This window comes from Lampris incognitus, chromosome 12 (genome assembly GCF_029633865.1).
Source record: "Lampris incognitus isolate fLamInc1 chromosome 12, fLamInc1.hap2, whole genome shotgun sequence".
NCBI classification, from domain to species: Eukaryota; Metazoa; Chordata; class Actinopteri; order Lampriformes; family Lampridae; genus Lampris; species Lampris incognitus.
The window spans coordinates 10,745,694-10,764,924 of NC_079222.1; the positions used below are offsets into that span (position 1 = coordinate 10,745,694).

The window sequence follows — 19,231 nt, forward strand, 5'->3', positions numbered from 1 at the left end:
CTGGCAGGGATAATAAAGTAAACTAGGCTAAATTGAATCGAGTTTCCTTCCCCTAAAATCTAATAAAGAGGTTAATGCACTGCAACCAATCTATCATGAAGTTTTACCCTTGTAAAAATTGCTCGCCTGCTTATATTAAAATTTTGCTTGTACATCTCCATTGCCAAATATATTTATACTGCGTGCTATGTAGGGTGATGGAGATGATTTGAATGCTCAATACTTAACCATCTGTCCTAGCCAATATCTGGGGCTCGTGTCACGCTCAGAATTATGGCGTGTAACCCAAGCATTTATAGGACTATGGGCAAATATATGACCGCATGCTGCCATTTTTTAAAGGAGGGCATTGGCTAATTTGTGCACATTAACATATTCCGTGGATTCAAAAGGCAAATAACAAAGGAAACTGTGATCAAGGGATTTCCACATGCAACATCCTGTCCCATTACGCTCCCTTAGTCAAATTGCATGGTATCCTGGGCTTCTCAGATTTTTGAAGGATCAAACAGGGCTTGTAAAGCCATCATCATATCAAATAAATAGAGAAACCATTGTAGACCCTTTTTGAGTCTCACTTCCTTTCAGTATTATCCACAGATGTTTTTTTTTCCTTTTTCTTGCTTTTTATCTTTAAACTTTTATCTTTAAATATCTGTTTCAATATGATTTTTTTTGCTAAAAAAATATTTTGATTAAATGATTAAATGCATGTATTTAGACATGTCAGTGTCCAAAGACATGTGGTCAGGTCATTCGGCACTACTAAATTGCCCCCAGGTGCGTGTGTGTGTGTGTGTGCGTGTGTGTGTGTGCGTGTGTGTGAGTGGGCCCTGTGTGATGGCCTGGCGGCCTGTCCAGGGTGTCTCCCCGCCTGCCGCCCAGTGACTGCTGGAATAGGCTCCGGCATCCCCGCGACCCTGAGAGCAGGATAAGCGGTTCGGATAATGAATGGATGGATGGTATCGCTCTTGTCAAAGATAACATTTATACTTAAATCGTTATGTTGTTGTCACATGGCAGTCAATATTAAAACAAGAATCACTTTTTTTTTTACCTTTTTTAAAAAAAAAAATTTTTTTTACGTTTATATGTACCTGGGATGCACCTGTGTCCAGGTAGATATAACTTTTAAATGGGTTTATTCTGTCTTTAACTCCAACTCCTTGTTCTGTTCTCACTTCTTTTCTTTTCTTTTCTTTTTTTTTAAACTTTATTTTCCAATTTTCAAGTTTTTTTGGAACAGGTATACAAAGCACACCAACAACAATAAAAAGAAACATGTAGGAATCCCCCCTCCCCCCCAAGGCTCAAAAAAGAAAGGAGAAAAAAGGACTATGCAGGGATTTCTTATTCCAATTCCACATAATAACCATATTTTTGAAGACGATATAAAGTTGTACACATATATCTATAAGTATTGTCGTTAGAACCAGGTAAATAAAAAGTACATTCAATAAAAGGGAAAACCTTCAATAAAGTCTATGAAAGGACTTCAGGTCAAAGTAAAGTTTTTGCGGGTTTTACATATTTTATATCGGAGCTTTTCTAAAGGTAGAAAGGACAGCACCTCCCTCAACCACTGCAAAAATGATGGCGCTTTATTCGACTTCCAGTTAAATAGGATAAGTCTGCGTGCTAATAATGGGGCCTGCAAAGTTGTGACCTTACAGTTAGGGGGTGGTATGCCAAAGATGGCTGTGTGAAAATCAGGGTTTATGGTCTGTTTACAGATATGTGAGAATACATTTAAATATCTGTCCCCAATAACTGTTGAGGGAGGGGCATGCCCAGAACATGTGTCCCACCGAGGCTGGACTATGGCTGCACCTCGGACAGCCAGGGTCTCTCACTTCTTTTTCTTGTGTTTTCACATCACATACACCTTTACAACTCTTCTTTTGAATGTATCTCCTCACTTCTCTTGCTGTGTCTTGAACCGTGCATCTCATCTCACGTCTTTCTCTGTCTCTGGCTGCCCTCCGTTCACACAGGGGACAGTTCCTGGACTATAACAGGGAGGATGTGGCAGCTCAGCCCAGGGAGTGGAAGAAGTACGAGTTTCACTACGACAACATTCTGTGGGCCTTCCTCACACTTTTCACCGTCTCAACTGGAGAGGGCTGGCCAATGTAAGTCAGGTCCTCACTCAGCCGAGAAGACCCACACAGTTACCTGCTAACCCCATACAGCAACACTGACAGCCACATACCCATTACAGACAGTCAGATCGAGAGAGATCATGCATGCCTAGCTCATTATTAGCCACATCATGTTTAGCAATAACAAACATAATATTGCAACTATAGATGTTAGAAACATAATCCCAAGCTATGCAGAGGGTGCAGCATGAAATTATTTTTTAACACCTGCATCACTGCTGAATAATTTTGGGCTTTTTTTTTTTGGGGGGGGGGGAATGCCTCAGGTGTAAATGAAGTTACGTATATTCGTACTTTCAATACCTGCTTTATAATACAGTGCCAAGCTCATGCTAGTTTGGCAAAGTGGAAGGATGTGCTTGATAACTTGGTGCTCTCTAAATAAACATCAGTTATGTCAGTTAGCAGCATGCTAAATTCTGAGGGAGACGTCATTATATAGACAAATTTCAAATGATTATTTAGTTACATTATGCATTAAGGAAATTTAATTTTTAATGTATATATTTTCCCAAGTGAGAGCTTTTGTCGAATGTAACAGAATGTTTCTAACCACCCTCATGTTTTTCTGTAACCCCGATGTCATGAAAAGCATGTGGATATTTAAATTTTACTGAAATTCAGTATAGAGGTACGTGTTGATATTGCTATGTTATTCTATTGCACATATGCCAAAGCCATCAGTTCTCATTGAATCATTTACTTATACTTTTCAATGAATTTAATCTTTTTCTTGAAAGTTTATGTGAATATAAGCTAAGTTGACCTTGCTATAGTTACTAGAAACCATCATAATGATTAGAATAGTTCTGACTTACCTTCAGTCTACTTAAGTATCTTAATATGTCTCAAGAATTTAGACTGTTTATGTGGTAATGATTATTGTTGCTTTGTTTATGTATGACAAGACACTAGATGTACCACCGAGGTACCTGCACTAACAATGCTAATGCGAATGTAGCACGTGGCCAGTAAGCTAGCCATTCACGTCGCCCTGCTATTGGTTGATTAACTATCACTGAGTCCTTGAAAGGAAATATAAGTCGTTATGTACCCATTTTAAAAAACAAAATGTCAACCCCATGAAAAAACAGAAACAATGCAACAGAGGTGAGGGGTGCTGGTTGTTAAGTGCTGAACTAATGTTCAGAGGAGGAAGTAGTCCTTGTGATGATCCTTACCATTAGACCTGAATTATTACACTTCAGAAGTGCCTGAAATGCTCTCTTCACACCCTCTTAAATTAATCACCCCTTAACTTTCTCCCTCTAGTTCTCTCTCCCAGGATGATCCTTATATTGTACATATATGGCTTAATAATTCAGGTGGACATGATGTAGCATGTGTTCAATAAAAGCGCTAAGTAGCTTTTGAATTACTGATTAAATAAAAGTGTCCTCTCCTTCTGACCTGGCACATGAGGATAGGAAATTAGCATTAAATTAGTTTCTGAAATAATATGAAGAAATACCATAAAATTGTCTTGTAATTCACATGAGATTGGTCTTATAAATCATAACTGTCAGAGTAAAGATGAACTGTACTCAGTGAGATGGCAAACACCTGAAATTTGATGATATATTGGTTAAGACAGACATATACATGTATATATAAAGATGCTATGTTATACAGAGCAGATGAAGAAAATATGCCATTCTGTCATTATGAACCTCAGAATAAATAGAAACAATACTGGTTAAACTGAACGAGTGAGTGCGGGATTTACGTGATGTAACCTCCTGTGTTATCTCACATTAAAAGTGAACATCACCACTGGAACCCAAGTCATCCTACAAGCATTTCTGCAAAGTTGTCATCCAACAGCAAGCATGAAACACAGCTTGATGGGATGTGCCACGCAGCCAGATATAGCATTTAGAAACTTTAGATACCAGCAATTATTGGTATACACTCAGTGGCATATCAGCTTTAATTATCAAAAACAAGGAAGGCCCAAAGGCTATGGTAGTCCTGCTTGATGGTTGTGACAACTAAGGGACAATCATTGTACATCAGAGCAACAGGCAAGGAAGTATGGGTTAAGTATAATTTAAAGCTAACACTTGATTCCTCAATTGCATGAGTGGACCTGTCATTCAGTTTGAAAACCCTGTTGATAGCATTTGAGAGGACAACACTCTTCGGCGTTATCGACTCAACCAACACTTCAGCCAGGGGACCTCCCATTACTTGATGCAGTGCCATCCCCTGAGGCCAATACACAGTACAACGAAGCAATGTTTTTAATGCAAAGAGAAAAACAACAAACAGAGAAAATACAGCAGGCCCCAATGCCACCCCCATACCAGGTTGGAGTTGCTGATCAAAATATCCAATTCATTTGTGCAAATTCACAAGTCAGCAAGATCTAGAAAACAATTTTCTGTGTCTCATCATTGGTTGTGCTACAGCCAGAGAACAATATCGGGAACATATCGGGAACATTGTCAAACGATATTTCGTTTGACAATAAATGACAAATAAATGATTCCTGTCCCTGTAAACCAACAATAAGCCTTACAGAGAAGGTATGAGATGCAAAGTGGCCACAATATCCTCTGAAAACGATCCACAAGAAAAGCGCGTAAGAGTGATGTTACATAAGCTTGTGGGTTCTCATAGTGATCTGGAGTAGAGACAATATGGTCAAGACAGACTGGAGAATAAGTTACTGTGAAATCTAACACCATGTATGGGAAGTTGACAAAGCGGGAAAGTAGAAGCAAAAAATTATTTTGTCTATTTATTTATTTATTTAACTTTTTATTTAATTATTTTTCGAAGCAATAAAATATCTTAAAAGACACCAACAAGTTCTTTGGTGTAGCTGATCGTTTGTACAGGTTTCATAAATAGGAAAAAGAGTGCTTGTATTTGTTGTAAAGAACGTTAGCTTAATCCAGTTGTGTAGTCAAAAGAAGCACTGTAAATATTATTGTAGTGACGAGTTTATTTCAAGCACTTGTGCTGAACATAGTAAAAATAGAGAGGATTATTATTGTGGAGACCACCGAGTTTTCCCCATGTTACTCTTTCATCAAATTCTAAGTGATGCATGAGAATTTAATTTGCCAAATAAACCTAGTTTCTCACTGGATTTTTTGTACTTTTTAAAAGGCTGATTCAAGGTTTATTGCCTGAACAAATTTACTCTACTGCCCAAGTCTGAGCACATTCAATAGGTCTGTCAAACTGAAAGTAAAAACACACCAAACATTTTAGTGTCAGTAATTTAAAGGTTGCAAAATAGCTTCGTGTTTAGAATGAGTTCGTCATTTACTTTGGCATGAAGTATTTTAGCTAGCAGACAAACTAGTACCTGATCAAGTGTAGCTAGTCAAGCGAGCAGTCATGCATCTATCAATGAATTTGCTGAAGAATTAAGAAAATCCTCCCTTTAGGGGTCACCACAGCCAATCATCCATTTCCATTTCTTCCTGTCCTCTGCATCTTCTTCTGTCACACCAGCCACCTGCATGTCCTCTCTCACCACATCCATAAACCTCTTTGGCCTTCCTCTTTTCCTTTTCCCTGGCAGCTCCGTATTCAGCATCCTTCTCCCAATATATCTAGCATCTCCTCCACACATGTCCAAACCATCTCAATCTTGCCTCTCTTGCTTTGTCTCCAAACTGTCCAATCTGAGCTGTACCTTTAACATAATCGTTCCTAATCCTGTCCTTCCTCATCATTCCCAATGAAAATCTTAGCATCTTCCACTCTGCCACCTCCAGCTCCACCTCCTGTCTTTTCATCAGTCCACTTTCTCCAAACCATATAACATAGCTAGTCTCACAACCATCTTGTGAACCTTCCCTTTAACTCTTGCTGGTACCTTTCTGTCACAGATCATGCCTGACACTCTTCTCCACCCTACCTGCACTCTCTTCTTCACCTCTCTCCTACACTCCCCGTTACTTATTTAAACTCATATGGCTTCATCCCCTACACTCCTTGCATCCTGACCATTCCACTGTCCTCCCTCTCATTCACGCATAGGTATTCCGTCTTGCTCCTGCTGACTTTCATTCCTCTTCTCTCCAGTGCATACCTCCACCTCTCAAGGCTCTCCTCAACCTGCACCCTACTCTCGCTACAGATCACAATGTCATCTGCGAACATCATCGTCCATGGAGACTCCTGCCTGATCTTGTCCGTCAACCTGTCCATCACCATTGCAAACAAGAAAGGGCCCAGAGCCGATCCTTGATGTAATCCCACCTCCACCTTGAACCCATCTGTCATTCCAACCGCACACCTCACCATTGTCACTCTTCCTTCATACATATCCTGCACCACTCCTACATACTTCTCTGCAACTCCTGACTTCCTCATACAATACCACACGTCTGGCACCCTGTTGTATGCTTTCTCTAAATCTACACAATGTAACTCCTTCTGGCCTTCTCTATACTTCTCAATCAACATTCTCAAAGCAAACATCGCATCTGTGGAGCTCTTTCGTGGCATGAAACCATACTGCTGCTCGCTAATCGTCACCTCTCCTCTTAACCTAGCTTCTACTAATCTTTCCCATATCTTCATGCTGTGGCTGACCAACTTTATACCTCTGTAGTTGCTACAGTTCTGCACATCGCCCTTGTTCTTGAAAATCGGTACCAGTATGCTTCTTCTCCACTCCTCAGGCATCCTCTCACTTTCCAAGATTGTGTTAAACAATCTAGTTAAAAACCCCACTGCCATCTCTCCTAAACATCTCCATACCTCCACAGGTACAGTGCATCCGGAAAGTATTCACACCCCTTCACTTTCCCCACATTTTGTTATGTTACAGCCTTATTCCAAAATGGATTAAATTCCTTTTTTTTCTCAACAATCTACACACAATACTCCATAATGACAAAGTGAAAAAGGTTTCGTAGAAATTTTTGCAAATTTATTAAAAAATAAAAAAACTGAAATATTGCTTGTACATAAGTATTCAAACCCTTTGCTATGACACTCAAAATTGAGCTCAGGTTCATCCTGTTTCCACTGATCATCCTTGAAATGTTTCTACATCTTGATCGGAGTTCACCTGTAGTAAATTCAATTGATTGGACATGATTTGGAAAGGCACACACCTGTCTATATAAGGTCCCACTGTTGACAGTGCATATCAGAGCAGAAACCAAGCCATGAAGTCAAAGGAATTGTCTGTGGACCTCCAAGACAGGATTGTATCGAGGCACAGATCTGGGGAAGGGTACAAAAAAAATTCTACAGCTTAGAAGGTCCCGAAGAGCACAGTGGTCTCCATCATTCATAAATGGAAGAAGTTTGGATCCACCAGGACTCTTCCTAGAGCTGGCCGCCCAGCCAAACTGAGCAATCGGGGGAGAAGGGCCTTGGTCAGGGAGGTGACCAAGAACCTGATGGTCACTCTGACAGAGCTCCAGCGTTCCTCTGTGGAGATGGGAGAACCTTCCAGAAGGACAACCATCTCTGCAGCACTCCACCAATCAGGCCTTTATGGTAGAGTGGCCAGATGGAAGCCTCTGCTCAGTAAAAGGCACATGACAGCCTGCTTGGAGTTTGGCAGAAAGCACCTAAAGGACTCTCAGACCATGAGAAACAAGATTCTCTTGTCTAATGAAACCAAGATTGAACTCTTTGGCCTGAATGCCAAACATCACGTCTGGAGGAAACCAGGCACCTCTCATCACCTTGCTAATACCATCCCTACAGTGAAGCATGGTGGTGGCAGCATCATGCTGTGGGGATGTTCTTCAGCGGCAGGAACTGGGAGACTAGTCAGGATCGAGGGAAAGATGAATGGAGCAAAGTACAGAGAGATCCTTGATGAAAACCTGCTCCAGAGCGGTCAGGACCTCAGACTGGGGCGAAGGTTTACCTTTCAACACGACAACGACCCTAAGCACACAGCCAAGACAACGAAGGAGTGGCTTCGGGACAAGTCTGTGAATGTCCTTGAGTGGCCCAGCTAGAGCCCAGACTTGAACCCCATTGAACATCTTTGGAAAGACCTGAAAATAGCTGGGCAGTGACGCTCCCCATCTAACCTTACAGAGCTCAAGAGGATCTGCAGAGAAGAATGGGAGAAATGCCCCAAATATAGGTGTGCCAAGCTTGTAGCTTCATACCCAAGAAGACTTGAGGCTGTAATCACTGCGAAGGGTGCCTCAAACAAGTACTGCGTAAAGGGTGTGAATACTTATGTACATGCAATATTTCAGTTTTTTATTTTTAATAAATTTGCAAAAATTTCTACAAAACCTCTTTTGCTTTGTCATTATGGGGTATTGTGTGTAGATTGGTGAGAAAAAAAATGAATTTAATCCATTTTGGAATAAGGCTGTAACATAAAATGTGGGGAAAGTGAAGGGGTGTGAATACTTTCCGGATGCACCGTATATCAGTTCAGGTGGTGTAGTCAACAGGCAAAGGGCAATTTTTACAAGAGGAGCCACCATCCACAAACATGTCTTTTGTGGGGTGTCCAGGTAGTGTAGCGGCCTATTCTGTTGCCTACCAACATAGGGATCCCGGTTCGAATCCCCGTGTTAGTTCCGGCTTGCTTGGGCGTCCCTACAGACACAGTTGGCCATGTCTGCAGGTGGGAAGCCGGATGTGAGTATGTGTCCTGGTCGCTGCACTAGCGCCTCCTCTGGTTGGTCAGGGTTCCTATTAAGGGGGAGGAGGAACTGGGGGGAATATTGTGATCTGCCCACACGCTACGTTGCCCTGGTGAAACTCCTCACTGTCAGGGGAAAAGAAGCAGCTGGCGCCTCCACATGTATTGGAGGAGGCATGTGGTAGTCTGCAACCCTCCGCGGATCGGATCGGCAGAGGGGGTGGAGCAGCGACCAGGACGGCTCGGAAGAGCTGGGTAATTGGTCGGATGCAAGGGAACATTCCAAAAAAAAGAAAGCCTTCCCTATCAATGTGTACCTTTTGTAAAATTTTTAGTTTTGTTTTTTTGCATTCTATACAGAGGAGACCTTGTATTTCAACTGACTTCCTTCCATTGCTTGGTCACCTTAGTCTGATTTGTGATGCTAGTTTATTCCAACTCTTTGTTTCCAGTATTTAAGGAGGTTTGAGAAACGCGTTGTAAATTAATACAAGTACAGTAATACGACCAAACCAATAAGTTTTTCATGACTAAGTCTTCACAAATTCTTCAAGGAAGTGCTCGGTGTTTCTAATGATCGAATCATTAACAACTAAAGCAAGTGTTCAGCAGCATTAAAAAAAGACTTACCTGGTAAATAAATGCAATATTGAATTGTGTAATCTATCTGTTCATATAGAAATATCAACAAAAATATCATTTTTTACCACAGTTTCCAAATAATATGAACTGCTCATTTCATTCGAAGATGGAAAACATGATCTATAAGGTGTAGCCCTGCAACGTCTGTTAAAATCCTCCATTTTGTTTTATACTATTAAAACTAGTGCCAAAATACACAGAAGTTGGGCTACATTATCAAGTATGTCAGTATATTGTTAATTACGTTGAAAAGTGAATGTCTTTTTTCTTTTTAATCACTAGTAAACATTAAACACCTAAATTCTTAAAATGACATTAAAAGTTGAATATAATTCTCATCAATGACAGTGAACCTTGGTGGCTTCGTTTTAGCCATGTCCCTGTCGTAATAATGAAACCAGACCTTTTAAAGGAACAAAATCACTGCAAATAAATCACTGAATTTACTGTTTAACTAACCTTTATTAGGGAAACAAGTTTCAATAATCTTTGTTAAATCTCCATCTTTATAATTAGAATCACCATTGACCACTTTTAATTGTGTTCTGTTGAACTTGAAAGGAACAACAGCTTTATTCCTGCTTGGCAACTCAAACACAAATCGTCAAGAAATCACAGTTGGTCCTAAATCTGCTGGACTACCACCGAGATTGTCTAGTACAAGGAAAGAGTCTTGTGGCCGTAATTTTGAAGCAGCAACATCAACTCCTTGAAATGTTACAGATGTGAGACTGTTTTGGATGTGTCTTTGTGACAGGCTGTTAGGATATTTGTAAGATAGTTGTGAGACACTGGCATTTGTAAAATATTGATTATTACATGTCTGGGATCCAGCAAAGTGAGATGGAGCAGCACTTGTGGAAATGGCATGATGTTGAGCTGAATAGGGTGTGCCGCTTGACTCAAGATACAAGGACGAATTTTTAATGTTCCAAATGGGATGGGAAAGGACTCCCTTATCACTCTTATAGATGAATGGCAGGACCTAACGAATCTGGAGTTCATCTGGAGGGACATGGAAAACTCGGATGAAGAATCAGTGGGGATTCAACCGTCACTCCAACAAAAAGGAACTTAGACCATTAGAAGCAAGGACGAAACTCTAAATGAAAGCTGTTTTGTTTAATTATACGGATAGAGTATACCATAGTATACATTGAGTTTAACATCGATTTACCTCTTAACCAACCACCTCATTGGAGTTCAGTTGAAGCTTAAGGGATAGTTGATGCTGTTAATTCCTTTGAAGCCTGCTCAACGGTTCCATTATTTTGTCATGTTATAATGCTGAATGACTGTGAGGTGAAAACATAATGGTGTAGTTGTGTCATGGTAGAGAGTGTTGGGAGATGCTTTTGAAGTAGCTGGTGGATATACTTTACCTCTGGGATGCTATAAATATTGGACAGCTAACTCATGTGTTTTGCAGACAGCTGTCTTTTTCCACAACCCATGGATCCATCATCCTCGTGGCATGCAGTTACAGGGTGGTAGACTGTTTGGTTGGAAGACACTATTTCTACTGGGCTGATGTGCTAAAATAGAGATGTCGAAATGATTCCTGAATGTACTAAAACGAGAACGTCTATAGATACATCTCGGTCATCCAAATAGTAAGATGTCAAAATGAAATACAAGACGCTCAAATGGATATGTGGTAGGTGAATGCAGGCTGGGGTCACCAGGTGAAGATGGGTGTTCGCCTCTAAGGGGGCCATATAAGTCGAGCCGATTAGAAGGCACCAAAAACAAGGCATCTTCTGAGCAGGTCTCGTCTATGTCCTCATTTGTAAGGAAAATTATTTATACATAAGATATGAATACCCGGGTTGTCCGGGTGGCGTAGCAGTCTATTTCATTGCCTACCATCACAGGGATCGCCTGTTCGAATCCTTGTGTTACCTCTGGCTTGGTTGGCCGTCCCCACAGACACAATCGGCCATGTCTGTGGGTGGGAAGCCGGATATGGGTATGTGTCCTGGTCGCTGCACTGGCGCCTCCTCTGGTCGGTTGGGGAACCTGTTCGGGGGGAGGGGGAGCTGGGGGGGAATAGCGTGATCCTCCTTTGTGATACATCCCCCTGGCGAAACTCATTGTCAGGTGAAAAGAAGCGGCTGGCAACTCCAAATGTATCGGAGGAGGCATGTGGTAGTCTGCAGGCCTCCTCGGATCGGCAAAGTGGGTGGAGCAACGACCGGGATAGCTCGGAAAATAGGGTAATTGGCCAAGTAGAATTAGGGGGAAAAGGGGGGGGGTATGAATACCCAGATTTCCCCACCTTAAACAGGACTGATGAATATATTCAGATGGACAGCATAATGTTTTCAACTCCGCAGTGACAGGTCCAATGGAGGGTTTTGTATTTCATTTTGACAAATGAAGTGAGAAATTGGTGGGTGAAGTAAGGTAATAGGAGGACACCCTGACTAGCAGGATGAGCTGATTGAATCGCACTGGAAATCTTAATGAGGGGCATTGCATCTTTCAAATCTCTGAATATGAAAGAACAGGATTGGAACAATCTGAAAATTGGTTGGAAGGACCTGGAAACTGTGGACACGGAGTTGAGAGACCTTGGAAAAACTGGACCTGGTGTGAAAGGGAGTGACTTCATGTTTCTGGACTTTTGGTAGGGGAAGCTCACAAACCTGAGTGTACTATCACTTAAAAGAAATGTGGAAGTTGGACATATCTTTGGGAATTCGGGAATGGAGTCTAAATGATGGAAGAATGAGGAACATGGCTTTCTTCAGGAAAAAAAAAGAGGGGACCCTGACAGCTCTTCAAAGTATATGTGGATGATTTTAGATTTTAGGGGGAGGGATTGAGGGATTAAAATCCACATTTCTGTGGAGGATGTGAAAATACCTCTCGTTTCTTTTGGACTAGTTTACGTGAGGTGAAATTTCTAGAAGAGGAGGATCATGGGAGTTTGAAATGGAAAACCTTTTTTGTTCTCTACGAAAAATAAACAACCCGGATTCAGGAAAACTGACTGTTTTTTGATAAACTTTCTGTGGAGTGGAATTTACTGATATTCGGATTATGATTCTACACATCACTCTTTTTTTGGATAAATATTACATTTTGTGATAGCAGATATTCTTGTGAGGAGCCACTGGCGCATAACAGATGAGTGCAGATATTTTGCATGTCTCTGTTTTGTTGTTTCTTCCCCCATGATGGAATGGAGAGTATCTGAATGTGGAAGATGATGGCAGATGAAGATGTGAGGATGAAATATGCCTCTTAAAGTCTTCTCATAGTGCTTCCAGTGAGATATTATTTTAGCCTCTTTCAGTTTATTATCATTAATAATAACAATGATAATAGTAATTTGAGATATTTGTTTGATTCTATTCTTAAAACAAACACAACATGATGAAAAACAGAAATAATGAAACTTAAATCTACTGGTTTCATTTAAGCCTGTTTTGTATACAATGGCAGAACAAGACTATGTTCATGTAGTCTTAACACCACAAAAAATAAATAAAATAAAGTTTATTCAGCATTTAAATATTATTATTTCGAACCTATAGGCTCAACAACAGTCAATACACATTCATTTACATCTTCAAAACTTAGTGAAATTCAGATGGGTCTCCCCAAAAAAATACATTTACAATACTACAAAAAACGAATTAGGGTGATACGTTTTTTAGTGGTCATATTTATAAATTCATTAAATACATTTCCAGTTGGGTCCTAAAAGAAAACAGAGTGAAAATTCTACTTATTTATTTCCTAAATCAGAATCGTGTTTATTGGCCATGTCAGTTTGCACACACATGGAATTTGACTCCAGTTTCGTGGCTCTCTCAGTGTGTTTAATAGAATAACAACACAACAATTTTCAGATATGGGGTGTCCGGGTAACATAGCGGTCTATTCTGTTGCCTACCAACATGGGGAGATCACTGGTTCGAAACCCCATGTTACCTCCGGCTTGGTCAGGCGTCCCTACAGACACAGTTGGCTGTGTCTGCGTGGGAAGCCAGATGTGGGAATGTGTCCTGGTCACTGCACTAGCCCCTCCTCTGGTCGGTAGGGGTGCCTGTTCGGGGGGGGGGGGACTGGGGGGGGATAGTGTGATCCTGCTACGTCCCTCTGGTGAAACTTCTCACCGTCAGGGGAAAAGAAGCGGTTGGTGACTCCACATGTATCGGAGGAGGCATGTGGTAGTCTGTAGTCCTCCCCGGATTGACATAGGCCCCCCTATGTCAATTGGCCAGATAACAATTGGGGAGAAAGGGGGGGGGGTCCAAAAAAATAAAAAAAATTGTTTCAAATATTAACTACCTTCAATAAGTATAGTGTCCTAAGTCAACTTAAATTAAATCCCCTCTTCAGTATGTAAACCAGTCTGTTATGAGGATGTGAATAAGAAGTATTGAAGTTGACCTAAAAATCATTGAGTGGTGGTTGATATTCAAAAATCTGTTACTGCATTCAAGTTTACGTCATGTAAACCCCCCCCCCCAAAAAAATGCTTTTCCAGGTGAGCTTTCACTATTATGGACAAAACTATTATGTTAAAAACTCCAGCAATGATACCAAGTAGGGAAAAAAAATTGAATTGTTATGTTTGCTAGTCTGCCCATTAATAACTTCTGAAATATACTTTTTTTTTTCTTGTAAGATTAAATGCATCATTAGGTTCCTTCATATCACTTTGCTTTCTTTCTTGATCTTTACTGCATTCCTTTCCCAAAGTGCAAATGAAATTATTCAACCATGAAAATTTTCTTAAAATTGGTTTTATTTCTAGTTAGGAGAGGAGTTTCGTTGGTCTGGCTGAGCAAATGTTGAAATTCTCCACTACGTCACTGATCAAACAAAAACAAATGTTCCTCCAGTTATCAATCACATGGGTAACTTTGTTATTAACCGAGGTAGGAACAAACAAGGAATGTGTGAATAAAATCAATTAAGTAATATAAACAATATCAATGTGACAAATAAATCGCAAATATTTGCGACTATTAAAATAGATTTTGAAATTGTTAACTTGGTAGGTAATGTAATTAATGTCCTGTTGCAGCTATTTTATTGATTAATTCCATCCTGCTACAGATTACAGCCTATAAAATATTTTCTAAATTTTTTTAATCATTTATAGTTCAATAAGTACGCGTGCAAAAGTTTCAAATCAAAAAGATCTTCCACAAGTTTCGTCCTTAGTAATATTTATCCAACATGTAAAGATTATGGAGCAAAAAGAAACTAAAGCTGCCATCACAAGCTACTGTCACATAGTCCAGCTCAAAGAGAGAGCATATTAAAGTATCTGAAGCAGTTTCCTCACCTCTGTGATGCATTGAATCTTGGGCAGAAACAGTTAGTCTTAAAAATGCATCAGTACATCCTCTGTATGACTCTCAGTGTGAGGAGTGGTAGTGACATCTGCTGGGAAATACAGTGTTTGATAAAGTATTGGCTAGAGAACGCAGTGCAGCGTGATATAAAGGGACTGGAGAGTGAAAGGGTAAATTCAGACTACTTGGTGGAAATTGCCCTCCCTGAATAGGACAGCTGGCTGTCTTTAAGTAAAAGTCACAAAAAGGACCTGGCTTCTTAGGGGAACTTTGATCACTGAAAGCCGGGGAAGGGACCTGGAAACTCTGGATCTAGAGTGGAGGGACCTGGTACCTCTGGAACTAAGGGACTTGAAAAAGAGGGAGGGACTTGAAATTTCTGGAAAATTTGGTGGAGGAGTCTGACGAGGCTGGATGTACTGTAGGTCAAGGGAGGGACCTGTCGTCTCTGGATATAGAATGGAGGAGGGACCAGACTTCACAGATTATATCCCAAGATAATTTTCAAGGCACTCTTCAACCTATAGAGCCTACCATGAACCTACCTTTGTGGTTGGCTGTGTATGAATCCCTACACGGTTAACCATTTCCTCCCCTTCAGGGTCCTGAAGCACTCTGTGGATGCAACCTACGAGGACCAGGGCCCCAGCCCGGGTTTCCGGATGGAGACGTCTATCTTCTATGTTGTCTACTTTGTGGTTTTCCCCTTCTTCTTCGTCAACATCTTTGTGGCTTTGATCATCATCACCTTCCAGGAGCAGGGAGACAAGGCCATGTCGGAGTGTAGCTTGGAGAAGAATGAGGTGGGAGAGTAGCAAGTCTTAAACACACATAACATGCATATCCCTGCTTTTTCTCATGGGTGTGATCCCTGGATATTAAAAACCTCCAAGAGTGCAGATTCATAGAAGACAAAACTGTACCCTGAACACATTGTTTAGTGACCTAAAACACATAAATGAAAATTCGTTCTATTTATTTCTTTCAACCACCCACCCACACACACACGCACATACATACATACATACATACATACATACATACATACACTCAAAGTATGCACACATATGAACCTCTTGTGTCATGTCTTCTGTTAATTGTACTTGTATACAAAGGTATCTAAAAGCACACACCCTGCAAAAGTTTCATGCGTATCCATGTTTTAATACAGAGGTATTGCTGCAATGGACAGACATTGTTATGATCCCAGGAATAGCAGTAACTAGAAAGCATATTTCTCATCCGTGTTGGCTTGTTTCCATTTACTGCATATCAATGCAAAAATCAGAGAATCCAGAGCACCACCTGATCCAGTTCTAATCAGCACTCCCAGCGAGATCGCATCCAACACAATGTACAGTTTCCCAAGAGTGAATTAAAAGAACAGAAGTATGAACTAGCTCATCTTCAGCTTCACTTCACGAGGACTTGTTTAGTCATACTGGCTTCTTTTTTTTTTTAATCTAAAATATTACTGGCCAGTGATCACAGAGCCTCAGTTTGAAGTCTCGTCTTTTGATAATAAACACTCTTAGAAGACCTGCCAGCGAACCGCCAGTTATCTTTAATTTTTTATAATTTGATTTAATTAATTTTCTCCTCTACAATATGAATAAGGAAGTTGGTGTGAAAAATAATTCATTCAATACACAGAGGGACCACATATTTTTAGCATTTAGCATTACTTCTTACCCAATATTGCCCACTATTTTGTTCTCTTTATGGTTTATATTTTTTACAACATTATTTATTTATTCTGTTAATTCATGTATTTTTGTTGTTTTGTGTACATATTTTCTTTGTCTTTCTCTCTTATGTTAAACAGAGGGCTTGCATTGATTTTGCCATCAACGCCAAGCCACTGACAAGATATATGCCCGCAAATAAGCGGTCTTTCCAGTACAGGATGTGGAAGTTCGTGGTGTCACCCCCATTTGAATATGCAATCATGACCATGATTGCTCTCAACACTGTGGTTCTGATGATGAAGGTCAGTAAAATGATGCTAATATCCAACTGGAACTGTAATTGATGAGAACTGCAGCCTGAAACTTTCACATGTGCTAATATATATATATAAACATCCAGGAAGGGTAATGCTTTGGCTGACACTTGTCTTCTTCTCTCAGTCATTATTAAACAACTCAGTATTATCTAAAACTATAATAATGATAATAATAATAAACTTTATTTATATAACACCTTTCTAAACAATGTTACAAGGGGCCTTACACAACAGGATAAAATAATGCACATAGTCAAGATAAAACAACAAAATACAATAAAAATATGGGACATAATGCCAGGTCCGTACCGCAAAACAAGGTTAAACACGGTCAGGATAAAGTCACAAGAGCATAATTAAAATGGAAAGAATTAGATCCGATAAAATAAGTATTATGATAAAAACAATTAAAAGAAGGTGATGCAAGAAAAATGTAAAAATCTAAAGAATTAAAAATGTAAAATTATAGAAGTATAAGATAAAAGTAATATAAAGAATGATACAATAAATAAATAAAAATTGGGTAACAATGGATTTGCTATATAATCTTATGATTTACCCCTGTTTAAATATATATATATATATATATATATATTATTTTTTATTTTTTGGAATGGGGTCAATTTCTCCCTATTTTTTAGACAAGCTCCAAGAAGAAGATTAGGTTCCTGTCCTCTGTGATTTAAAATGGACAAGGCAACATGGATTGCTAAACCAGGTCCAGTAGATGAAGGCAATATTTGGTTATTCTACTATAGACCGGAAAAATAACATTTCCTTAAGGTAAAAGTTTGAGTACCCAAAAAAAGTCTGTTCTGGCACTGCTCCAGAAGTCGTTTCAGGTAGAGTGGAGCTACCATTAGCTAATGAGGTCTTGAACTGGATCCAATACCTGGCCTTTAAAAGCTGTTTCAAAAACTTGATTAAATAACCAAGATACAATTCATTTAAGCTCAATATTTCTAAGCTGGAGACACAGTTTGGACAATACCACTGATCTGATCATGAGACACACGCAACATTGTCGTAACAAACAGCAAATCACTATGCCACGTAGGGTAGGGTAGAGCCAGTGGCCAGGTAGTTTCTTTTGCTTGTTCATTTAGTTAAGAGGCCTTATGTTCGGCAAGAAGTTGTGCTTTCATCTTAGGTTATCTCTAAAAACTTTGCCCAGCCATCAAATGTTGTTAAAATTAGTGGGCAGGAAGCATGGAAATAATATAATGCAAAAATGTTGATGCCTGTGCTGATCAGAACTTATTATTGATGAATCACTTGTTGACAGCCAAGTTTTAAGACCGACTTCCTCTGTGCTAATATGAGTCTTGCAGCCTGCAAACTAACCTCCAGGTATTAATTGTAACTCGTATGATACTTATCTCGGTTCAAGAACCTTACTTTTGAAGTCCCATGTGCTGTAAATAGTGGTACAGAACGGGACGTCCAGGTGGCGTAGCGGTCTATTCCATTGCCTGCCAACACGGGGATCGCCGGTTCGAATCCCCATGTTACTTCTGGCTTGGTCGGGTATCCTTACGGACACAATTGACCGTGTCTGCGGGTGGGAAGCCAGGTGTGGGTATGTGTCCTGGTCGCTGCACTCACGCCTCCTCTGGTCAGTCAGGGCACCTGTTCGGGAGGGAGGGGGAACTGGGGGGAATAGCATGATCCTCCCACGTGCTTCGTCCCCCTGGTGAAACTCCTTACTGTCAGGTGAAAAGAAGCGGCTGGCGACTCCATGTGTATCGGAGGAGACGTGGTCTGCAGCAATCCCCAGATTGGCAGAGGGGGTAGAGCAGCAACCAGGACGGCTCGGAGGAGTGGGATAATTGGCCGGATACAATTGGGGGGGGAAAATACCCCCCCCAAAAAAAAAATAGTGGGACAGCATTTCATGAAGACATTTGTGCTTAACCGTTTGAGAGCGCAGCACAGTTCTGTGAGGCACGGAGGTGGATAAACAGGAGTTTATCCGTTCATTCTGTTCAGCAGCAGTGTCAAGCTGTCCACACTAGTTTGCATTACATCACAGGGCCTTTGTATATGTGTCTGTAAAAGCGTAAGAGAGCATGAGAGACGGAAAATGAAAGAGAAATAGTTATTTTCTTGTGTGAGACATTGTTTTCCCATTTTGGAACGACAAGGAGATGACGTGTACCTTTAAATTGGTAACATAAATATTTTTTACAGAACTTTTTACCTTCTCATCCTCAGTTCTATGAAGCTCCGGCTCTATACGACGCGATGTTGAAATACCTAAACATCATCTTCACGGCACTCTTCACGCTGGAGTGCATCCTCAAGATTATTGCATTTGGCCCGCTGGTGAGCTGTCAAGACTGCACACTGTATTGTACTCTCCCCTCACTAGTCAATATCACACTATAGTATCGATTTTCTGATTACACACTTCAGGAAAAATGTTCTTGGATGTGTGATACAAATAAGGAAATAGATTTTTTTGCTCCGTCAGTTTGCTTCACCAGAGTGCATCAACTTTTCTTCCAGG

At 40.3% G+C, this 19,231-nt stretch overlaps 1 protein-coding gene across 1 annotated transcript in view; it reads left to right on the forward strand.

Annotated features, from left to right (window-relative positions):
• Positions 1-19,231, forward strand: part of cacna1bb (calcium channel, voltage-dependent, N type, alpha 1B subunit, b) — a 277,440-nt gene that overhangs the window by 226,797 nt on the left and 31,412 nt on the right. The window contains 4 exon segments of the mRNA XM_056290621.1: positions 1,995-2,132; positions 15,319-15,520; positions 16,543-16,707; positions 18,937-19,047. Coding sequence (XP_056146596.1) covers positions 1,995-2,132; positions 15,319-15,520; positions 16,543-16,707; positions 18,937-19,047 — 616 coding nt within the window.